The sequence below is a fragment of the Brassica oleracea genome, chromosome C1 (genome assembly GCF_000695525.1).
Source record: "Brassica oleracea var. oleracea cultivar TO1000 chromosome C1, BOL, whole genome shotgun sequence".
NCBI classification, from domain to species: Eukaryota; Viridiplantae; Streptophyta; class Magnoliopsida; order Brassicales; family Brassicaceae; genus Brassica; species Brassica oleracea.
In genome coordinates, this window is record NC_027748.1 from 29,195,453 (window position 1) to 29,206,266 (window position 10,814).

General features: G+C 34.2%; 2 protein-coding genes across 2 annotated transcripts; both read left to right on the plus strand.

Moving 5' to 3' along the window:
* The first annotated feature begins 275 nt into the window (after nucleotides 1–275).
* LOC106341960 (chaperone protein dnaJ 50) lies at nucleotides 276–2,621 on the plus strand. The gene is made up of 10 exons (XM_013780723.1): nucleotides 276–446; nucleotides 534–596; nucleotides 672–738; nucleotides 1,066–1,125; nucleotides 1,210–1,260; nucleotides 1,344–1,424; nucleotides 1,703–1,815; nucleotides 1,905–2,022; nucleotides 2,112–2,238; nucleotides 2,309–2,621. The coding sequence occupies exons 1-10, from the start codon at nucleotides 328–330 to the stop codon at nucleotides 2,410–2,412; spliced, it is 903 nt and encodes a 300-aa protein (XP_013636177.1). The 5' UTR covers nucleotides 276–327; the 3' UTR covers nucleotides 2,413–2,621.
* Nucleotides 2,622–6,061: 3,440 nt separating this feature from the next.
* Nucleotides 6,062–7,342, plus strand: LOC106314232 (probable dolichyl-diphosphooligosaccharide--protein glycosyltransferase subunit 3B). The gene has a single exon (XM_013752352.1). The coding sequence runs from the start codon at nucleotides 6,171–6,173 to the stop codon at nucleotides 7,209–7,211; it is 1,041 nt and encodes a 346-aa protein (XP_013607806.1). The 5' UTR covers nucleotides 6,062–6,170; the 3' UTR covers nucleotides 7,212–7,342.
* The last annotated feature ends 3,472 nt before the right edge of the window (nucleotides 7,343–10,814 follow it).

Here is a 10,814-nt window from a genome sequence, read left to right on the forward strand (position 1 = left end):
CTAAACCCTAAACCCTAAACTCTAAACCCTAAACCTTAAACTCTAAACCCTAAACCCTAAATCCTAAACCCCACCCTTTAACTCTAATCCTTAAGTTTGTGACTTTTGATAAAACATTAAGTGCTATTTTTGTGACTTTTGACCTTGAGCGCTAGTTTGGGAACAAAAACTTGATTTAGTGCTATTTTTGTCTTTTTCTCCTAAAATAATCCTATTATTTAGCACGATACTCTACAATTATGAAGACTATATATATAATATACCCAAATAAATCTCTCTCTCTCTCTCTCTCCATTTCAGTTTCCCAATTCGCAGCGAGAGAGAGAGATGGCGCCGCCGGCAACGGAGCGGTGGTGCTGGACATTGATTATCGTGTTGCTTTCTCTGTTCGTCCGATCTTCGACGGCCATTTATTGCGGCGAAGATGATTGCTATGCTCTCCTCGGGTTCACCTTCTTTTCTTCAAATTCAGATATTGATTTGAATCTTATCTCTCTCTCTCTCTATCTATCTTAATCTGTGTGCATTTTCAGAGTGGCTCAAGATGCAAACGCATCGGATATAAAGAGATCTTACTACAAGCTTTCTCTCGAACAGTAAGTATTGATTTGGATTTGATTCATTCGATTTGATCTTCTTTCTTAGGCTAGTTGTGCATTTTGGTGGATTAGTCATCCAGATAAGAATCCCGATCCTGAATCCAAGAAGCTCTTTGTCAAAATCGCCACTGCTTACGAGGTACTTACCAATCCTTTATCGATGAATAGATTTTGTATCTCATTATATATTATCTTATGGATTTAGCAAATTCATGATATCAGAAAATAGATTTGATAGTCTTCTATGAGGAAATTTGATTGGATCTATGAGATTGTTGTGGTGGTTTTCGTTCTAAATTACCAATTAAAGATACCATTTAGTGGAGAAACTACAAATCAGAGGTTGATCTTGATTTGTGATATCAGTTTCTTATTGCATGCCTAGAGGCATACTAGTTACTATTCACAAAGTTTTCAAAAGGGTAGTTTTTGAATTGTTTGTATGTTTGTAATGTTCTTGTTGCAGATTTTGAAAGATAACGAGACCCGTGCACAGTATGATTATGCAATTGAGCATCCAAGTGAGGTCTGTCCAACATTTTCTGCGAAATGTCATTCTTTGTTTTCTACATCTCTTAAAACCAATCACGTTGTGTTTCTTGTGTTTTAGGTATTTTACAACACTGCTCAATACTACCGAGCCAAATATGGACATAAGTCGGTAAGATATTGTATGATGTTACTGATTACTTCTCTTGCAAAAGTGGCATTTTGAATTTACCCAACTGCCTAATGTGTTTCCAGGATCCTCGTGCTGTTCTTATTGGTCTACTAGTAGTTTTGTCTGCGTTTCAGTATCTGAACAACGTTGCTAGGTATAATGAGGTACGTATCATAGACAGGGGGTTTCTCTCACATTGCTAAGCCTATCTTATTATATACTAAGCCTCTCTTAAACAACAGAACTACTCATCTGCATGACTCTGTCAAACAAAATCAAGTTTCATGGGGTATAACATGTATCATAACATGTCATTAAACTTACGAAATGTGATCTGTCTTAATGTTATTCATATACTTTTATGCTGGCAAACAACATAAGAAAATCTACGGACTCTGGGCACTTTTTCTTAATGGGACCTGCGCCTTTCGTTTTGATGCAGGCTTTGGCAACAGTTAAACGAACTCCTGCTTACAAAAACAGGCTCAAGGCCTTAGAACTCGAACGCACTGGTGGATTGTCTAGCAAGAAGAAGGGTCCGAAGCAGATCGACCAGTATGCTCTTCTATTGCTCTTTTGTTAGCTCTGAGAATGAGTCTCTTTGGGGACTGTTACTGTATCATATTCGTTTCTTCTTTTGGCAGGAAACTACAGGAAGAGCTAAGCAATGAACTCGACCTACAAATCAAAGGAGCTGAAAAACCGTCAGTCTGGGATCTTCTCGGTGTTCGATTTGTTCTCCTACCTTACACTATCATCAAGGTTTCATGCTTTGAATAATGCCCACGTTTTTTTCAGACTCTCGTTTCAGTTTCTCAAGATCACTGATTTAACTTTCTATCTCCTTGCAGCTTCTAGTTTGGTACAGCAGTTGGGTATGGAGATATAAGGTTAAGAAAGCTCCTTATTCATTTGAAGACGCATCTTACCTAACCCGAAGATCACTTGGGGTGCCTCTCGACGCATGGACTAATCTCGGTATCCTTCTATTCACCTGAACCAACACATGAATAAAAGATTTGATTCTAATGCAATGTTGATTTATCAGATGAATATAAGAAGGAAGATCTGGTGCAGAGAAGGCTATGGGAGAAGCAGAACCTTGAGAACTACTATGCAGAGATGCGTAAAGAATCAAAGCGGAGAAGATAGGTCCACTTACCACTTATCACTTACCATGCAAGGAGGGGGATACACATGAGAAGTCAAGTTTCTGAAGCACTTTTGTTACCATTATTACTTTTAATGTTGCTAAGATATCTGAACAAACAAACCAGTTACAAGGAGAGACAGTATAATTGTATGGTACACGGAACCAAATCTCAATTTAGCATATATACAAGTTGGATCATGTCTGATAATGGGCATGGTCCGGTTTTGACTCAACTTTTGTTTAACCAAGTTTTCTGTGTGGTATTATGTTCATAACTATCTTTGATGCTGAAAATTGGATGGTAACAGAGGAAGGTGATAACTTCGTGTTCACCCAAGAACATAGAGAAACAGCATGATTAGGAAGATATAAACTTCCTGGTGTTCGGCTTCCGGTCAAGCGATTCTTCTTGCCTACAAAATAAATGAAAATCTTCTTCAGAACATTTTTAATCTCATTCCATATTTTACTTTAAAATGGAGTTTGAAATAAGAAATATTCCAACCCGATTCTATTTTTCTTGGCAGACTTTGCTGAGCTAAAGTCTCTTCATCTGTTCAAATACCTTATTTATGGGAAGACGCATCATTCCTAACCTAAAGATCACTTTGGATGCCTCTCGATTCATGGACTAATATCAGTATTAAGCCTGGGCAAAAAAACGGAACAAAAGAATCAAACCAAAATACCCGAAACCGGAGCAGACCAATACCCTTAAATATCTGAATAGTTCATATATTTGTTATATCCGAAATAACTGAACCGAATAGAACCGTACCGAGAATCGAATGGATACCCGAATATATTAATATATATAAATATATATAAATAACATAATTAAATGTATATTTATAATTGAAAAATCTATTAAATGTATCTGAAAAAATTTAAGGAAAACTAAATTATTATAAAGTATCCAAACTAGCAGAAAGTATCTGGATAGTTTTATCCGAAATATCCAAAGTAATATGAAATATCCGAGATTTTATCTAAATCATCATAATTATTTGATATTTTATCCAAAATATTCGAGATTTTACCTGAATTACCCAAACTACCCGAAATAATCTAACCGAAACTGGAACCAAATGAGAACTGAATTTTTAATTATATTATCCAAACCGAGCCTGAAACTATCCGAACCGAACCCGGACCGAAAATAGGTCAGGTAGTAAATGAATCTTCTAGTCCCCTACGAACTACCGGATACCCGAAATACCAAAACCAAACCAAACTGATATCCGAAATACCCAATCTTAATCGGTATCATCCTATTCACCTGAATCAATGCATGAATAAAAGAGTAATTCTAATATAATGTTTTGGTTTATCAGATGAATATAAGAACGAGGATCTGATGCAAAGAAAGCTATAGGAGAAGCCGAACTTTGAGAACTACTATGCAGAAATGCGTAAAGAATTAAAGCGGAGAAGATAGGTTCACTTAGGCCTCGACACATTTATTTAGAACCGAAGAGCTGAACCGAATTGAACCAAATCGAACAGAAAAATGAAGTTTAGTTCGGATTTGGATATTATGAATTATCGGAGCGGATCATGTAGGTGCACTTAGGCTTGGACACATTTACGTAGAACCGAAGAACTGAACCGAATCAAATAGGAAAAGAAAAACAAAGTTTAGTTAGGATTTGGATATTATGAATTATTGGAGCGGATCATATCCCTAAAACCAAAAACTAAAACTGAATTGAAAACCAAATGGGTGCCAAAAATTCTATAATATGGAATATTAGTTATAAACCTAATTACCCAAATACTTTTAGTTCAAAATATTTAAAGTTATTCGAATTATATGATATTTTTATTCAAAAACTCAGTTTTTTATAGGGCAAATCTCCAAAATAACACATTTCTAAGTTTATGTCACAAAAATAGTTTTCAAAAACTAAAATGACCAAAATAACATTTTATCTTTTGAAAAATTTAATTTTTTTTATTTTTTCAAAATTTGAAATCTTATTCCAAAACCCCACTCTCCAACTCTAAACCCTAAAACCTAAACTCTAAACCCTAAATCCTAAACCTTAAACCTTAAATCCTAAACTGCACCCCTTAACTCTAAACCCTAAACGCCACCCCTAAACTCTAAACCCTAAATCCTAAACCCTAAACCCTAAATTCTAAACCCCACCCCTTAACTATAAACCCTACACCCTAAACCCCACCCCTAAATTCTAAACCCTAAACCCTAAACCCTAAACTCTAAACTCTAAACCCTAAAACCTAAACTCTAAACCCTAAACTCTAAACCCTAATGTATAAATTAATTTACCATTGGGGTATAAGTGTATATTTATCTCTTTTGATAAAACATTAAGTGTTATTTTGATCATTTTTATTATTAGAAGTTATATTTGTGACAAAAAAATTTTTAGTGTTATCTTAGTCATTTTCTCCTTTTTATATATAAGTTGAATTATCTGGTTTTTAACCCGAATCAACCGAAGAACCGGAACCAAATTGGATTTAAAATTTCCAAACTTATTACCCGAACCAAACTGAAAACTGAAATAACCGAACCAAATCCAAATTTCTAAAATACCCAAACATTTAACCAAAAAAACAAAATAAACCGAACCATACCCTGAAATGCATATGTCTAGGTACACTTAATACTTACCATGCAAGGAGGGATACACATGAAAACTCAAGTTCCACAGCCTCTTTTGTTATAAGTAATCTACACAAACGGACCAGTTACGAGAAAGACAGTATTACAAGTTGGATCCTGTCCGATATAATGGGCATGGTCCGGTTTTGACTCAAATCATTGTTTAACAAATTTCTCGGTGGCTTCAAATCTATCTCTGATTAAAATTCGAATTCTAAGAAGCAGGCGCACAACATAATTAATACGAACGATAAAGACCATCATGATCACTAGGAACGAAAGAGACAGGTACAGAGAATAACACATGACTGAGATCGTTAAGGGAGCTAAGGCTTAACACGAGATAAGTCGTCCCGGTTATGCAAGTTGACATCAAAGGGATTGAAACTAAAATGTGAATGAAAGCTATCAGGTTTTGGTTATACATTGCTTTGCTTATACATCTTTGTGTCTAACCAAATCATACAAAATACTAAATTAGAACTAGAATATTAAATTTAATTATGTTAATATATGTAAAAAATTGAACGGCATGTATGATGAAAACTTAGGAGTATGATTTAGTACAAATGGTTTAAAAACTAGAAAAATGACTAGCATTCACAGTAGACTAGAGTTTATGGATTTTTTTTTTTTTTTTTTTTTTTGGGTTTATGGATTTTAAGATCTTTGTAATATTTTCCGAGATGTTAAAATGAATTTTGAGCCAAAAGTTAGTAATGATTCGTCGCAAAAAAAAAAAGTTAGTAATGAACAGCATATACATTTTTACAAGAAATGCACACGTATCAGAAACCATGCTAACTTTTATATGAACCAAGTCGGTGTTATACATGTAAATGAGGTAAGATGTAGAAAATCAAATGGGCGATGAATTAAAGTTGACCACGTGATAAATTAACATGAGAAGCTCTTAAGCTGCAGACTGTTAGGACGAATCAAAATTTCCCACGTGGATATGGTAGCCAATAAAAACCTTCCATCGTGGATAACCAGCGAGATTGGCAAAATGAAGAGCTTGGTAGACCTTCTTGTCCAACTAGAGGCTCTCTGGTAAACGGCAATACCCTCGTCTTTCACCTTTCTCTCCTCCTCCCGAATTTGAACTCACCTGGACACAAAACAATGGCGATCAGTAAAGAACTCTTATCTCTTCTACTCCTCGTATTCTATCTATCATCAATCGCATCATCATCTTTCTCAGATCCAGATTCCGATTCAGATCTCACCAACGAACTCGTTTCCCTCAGATCAAACTCCGAATCAGGCGTAATCCATCTCGACGACCATGGAATCTCCAAATTCCTCATCTCCTCTCCCACACCTCGTCCCTACTCAATCCTCGTCTTCTTCGACGCCACTCAACTCCACAGCAAAACCGAGCTCCGTCTCCAAGAGCTCCGCCGCGAGTTCGGCCTCGTCTCCGCCACCTTCCTCGCCAACAACAACGGATCCGATCTAAACAAGATTTTCTTCTGCGAGATCGAGTTCTCGCGGTCCCAATCTTCGTTCCAGCGATTCGGCGTCAACGCTCTCCCTCACGTCCGTCTCGTAACAGGTTCAACATCGAAACTAAGCGACGAATCTGGTCAAATGGATCAGTCTGATTTCGCGAGGTTAGCCGAATCCATGGCTGAGTTCGTCGAGCAGCGAACCAAGCTCACCGTCGGTCCGATCCAGCGTCCGCCGTTTCTTTCCAAGGCGCAGATCAGCGTCATCGTGGCGTTGATCGTTATCGCTACTCCGTTTGTCATCAAACGGATTCTGAAAGGAGAGACTCTTCTCCATGACCATAGGCTTTGGTTATCAGGCGCTATCTTCATCTACTTCTTCAGCGTCGCGGGAACAATGCACAACATTATAAGGAAGATGCCTATGTTTCTTCAGGATCGTAACGACCCGAACAAGCTTGTTTTCTTCTACCAAGGATCTGGGATGCAGCTTGGAGCTGAGGGATTCGCTGTGGGGTTCTTGTACACTGTCGTTGGGTTGCTCTTGGCGTTTGTTACTAATGTGCTTGTTCGAGTTAGGAACCTTAATGTTCAGAGACTGGTGATGCTTGTGGCTCTGGTTGTATCCTCCTGGGCTGTGAAGCAAGTTGTTTACTTGGATAATTGGAAGACTGGTTATGGGATTCATGCCTATTGGCCATCGAGTTGGCAGTGATTTGGGGGTTTAGTTTTCTAGACATTTTCTGGAACTGAGTTATGATATGTTGCACGTTTTGTGTTTTGATTCTAGTACTTTGAATCAGTGTAGTACAATTTCAGATGGTTTAAACTCATTTTTCTGCTTTCCTAGTTCCTTGTTACTTTTTTAGTCAGTGACAACCATTGCTCCCTGTTCTGTAGGCTCTGTATAGGAGGAACCATACTCAGAAATTTCATATACGTTTGGGCTGTCTATCTGCATATTGCCAAATTGTTAGGATAAGTGATATATAGAGTCTGGAGATCACTCTTAAGATGATTATTATAACATTCTACTTATCATTCCCGATTGTTTGTTTGCATTGTGCGTTTTAATGTTATAATGTTCTACTTATCGTAAATGCAAAGAAACAGCAGGCTTCTTACATTACTACGTAGAGTTTATATGTGCATCTAGTGTTTCGTAGAAAAATTATTTTGTGATAGAAGATGATGTAGCATTATGGAAATAGGAGGCCTTACATAACCATCTCAATCTCATGTTGGTATCGGTTTAAGTCTATATTTGTTTGCGAGTATGAGCTCTCTGTACTATCTAATTTAGCTTCTTCACTTCTACCTTCATGGCAACCATCGTATATCCCAGATTCTTTTGATACTCTACATACCCCAAAAATTCTTTAAATTTAAAATCAACTTATAAAATGTTTAATATACACAAAACTAAATATGTAGGTCAATTTTTTTTTTCCAAAATCTAATTCTAAATACAAACAATGCTATAACATATGTTACTAAACCCTAAACCAAAGTCTTCTCAGAATCTTCCTGATTTTATAATCAAATAACTAAGAAAAAATACTTCCTTAAACTTAAAAGATACTTAAAAAGTATTTAAATCAAGTTATTAGATAGTCACTAAACACACATAGGTCAAACTAAAAAAAAATTAAAAAGATAAAAATTTCAAAATCTCACGCTAAAATACCAACAATATTATAACATATGTTACTAAACCCTAAACCAAAGACTATCATGATTCAATCTACATTCACTTATCTATCTTAAATAATTCAATTTTAATAAAACTAAATTTCTATAATTTAGAAATGTTTATTAATACATGATTTCGATTTTTTTCTCTTTCGAAATTTTTTTTATAAAATTTATTAATTACTTTTAAGATCTACTACATGAGAAAACTTCTAGAAAACTTGTGGAAGATTTCGATTTAGGCGGGAAACCCAAATTATTCTAAAATCTAGGCGAGATATGTCAGAAGCATTATGTGAGTCTTCCAGACCCTATAATCAAATAACTAAGCAAAAACACTTTCTTAAGCTTTTAAGATACTTATAAAGTGTTTAAATCAAGTCATTAGATAGTCATTAAACATAGAGCCGGGCTTGGCTTCGTGCTGATCGATGAGGAAGCTCCGGTTCTGTTTGGTGCTACCGGTATTCGTGACATAGCTTCTCCTCTTCATGCAGAAGCTGAAGGATTGATGTGAGCTATGCAGGAACTGCTGAAAACAGGACACAGAGAGGTGAGGTTCGAGTCTGACTGCGAACAACTGATCAAGCTGCTAGAGAAGGAAGAGGACTGGCCTGCAATGGCACCGGAGTTAGATGAAATAAAAGCCCTATCATCAGATTTTACAGAATTCTCTATATCTCATATTCCAAGATCGATGAATGTCCGTGCCGACACCCTCGCTAAAGGTGGAAGATCACGCGTATTTGGATCTCCTTTTGTCAACTGCTTTGCACCGAATTGGCTAGTTCAAGCTGGCCAAGGGGCTGCTAGGTAGTCTTTAAAAGTTTCTATTCGATGTCAAAAAAAAAAGATAGTCATTAAACACATATAGGTCAAAAAAAATTAATAAGAGAAGATAAATTTCAAAATCTAACCCTAAAAATACCAACAATAATATCACATATGTTACCAAACCCTAAACCAAAGACTATCATGAGTTAATGTACATTCACTCATCTATGTTGAAAATAATTCAATGTTAGTAAAACTAAATTTACGTCATTTAGAAATGTTTATTATTACATGATTTCGATTTTTTTCCCATCAAAATATTTTTTATAAAGATTTTAAATCATTTTAAAGATCTAATAGGACTATCATGAGTTAATGTATATTCACTCATCTATGTTGAAAATAATTCAATGTTAGTAAAACTAAATTTACGTCATTTAGAAATGTTTATTATTACATGATTTCGATTTTTTCCCCATCAAAATATTTTTTATAAAGATTTTAAATTATTTTAAATATCTACTCAACGAGAAGAATTACAAAGAAGTTTTCTCAGAGAAGACTTCTTTGTAAGTCTTCTCACACGGAGGGTTATAATAGTAAAACTCAATACATTTTTTTGTTTGGTCATAAGGATGTTGTTGTAATTTCACTAGTCTTTTGGGTTACTTTTGCATTTGATCTAATTTAGGGTACACTTTTATATTTAAAATCAAATTTTGAATCATTTTTGGAAATTTGCCAAAGTTTATTACCTTTTTAGTATTTTTTTTGTTTAGATTAATATAAAATATAAAATGTAATTATAAGCTAAATTTTTGATTAAAAGCAAAGTTAATTTTGGGATTATGAAAAATTTCATGTACAGTAAAACCTCTATAAATTAATAATGTTGGGACTTTAGAATTTTATTAATTTACAGAGATATTAATTAACCAAAGTTTTCTTTTTAGATTGTATCCATTTTTTGAATGTTTTTGTTTATAAAAAAATAAAATATTTGACTTTTATATTGTTTAATTACCTTATTTGGTATATATTTTTATGTTGTTATGTGGTTTTCGATATAATTTTACTAAATATTATCAAAATATAGTAAAATGTTAAGAAAAATAGATATATTTTCATCGTTAATATAAAACCAATAGTATAATTTTTAGTTTGTACTTACATAAAAACATATATAGATATATTATTAATTAATGATTTTAATGGGATTATATATTTACATGAAAGTTTTAAAAATATTATTATCTTATTATTTTATCGATCTCTATCATGTTTTACACCGGTCCAAATTGGGATGGACAAAATTTATTAATTTATAGAGATTATTAATTTATCGAGTATTAATTTATAGAGGTTCTACTGTATATTAAAATAGAAGTATTATCATTTAATGCTTTCACACTACATTGGACACATGATAACATCATATCAATTTCAATTTGAGCATGCTGACGTGTCGGCCTCACAATCATTTAACAATTAATGCGTTGACATACTAATATTTTGTTTAACTCCACCGCAGAAAATTTATTGTGTTCACACTAATTTGTTTCTAATCAGTTCATTTTTAGTTCCTGTATTTTTAACCTTTATATTAGTGGATGAAATTATCTATGTACAACTACTGAATAATATCATTTTGAAAGAAATAAATTACAAAATCATAAAGATTCACATCAACTAAAATGCTGGAATGAAAATGTACTTGGAAATTGAAAGTTTCGTATCTTGCCGAATTTAGCCGACTATTGGTTATGAATTAAGAAAATTGAGGTAAAAACACCACACACAAAATCGGATCTTTAGTTTAGCCAACTATTGCTTTTTTTTACGGAGTTTTAAT

Coding starts and splice junctions, on each gene's coding strand:
- LOC106314232 (XM_013752352.1), top strand. CDS start 6,171: ATGGCGATCAGTAAAGAACTCTTATCTCTTCTACTCCTCGTATTCTAT.
- LOC106341960 (XM_013780723.1), top strand. CDS start 328: ATGGCGCCGCCGGCAACGGAGCGGTGGTGCTGGACATTGATTATCGTG. Junction 739..1,065: donor AAATCGCCACTGCTTACGAG/GTACTTACCAAT, acceptor TTCTTGTTGCAG/ATTTTGAAAGATAACGAGAC. Junction 1,816..1,904: donor GGTCCGAAGCAGATCGACCA/GTATGCTCTTCT, acceptor TTCTTTTGGCAG/GAAACTACAGGAAGAGCTAA.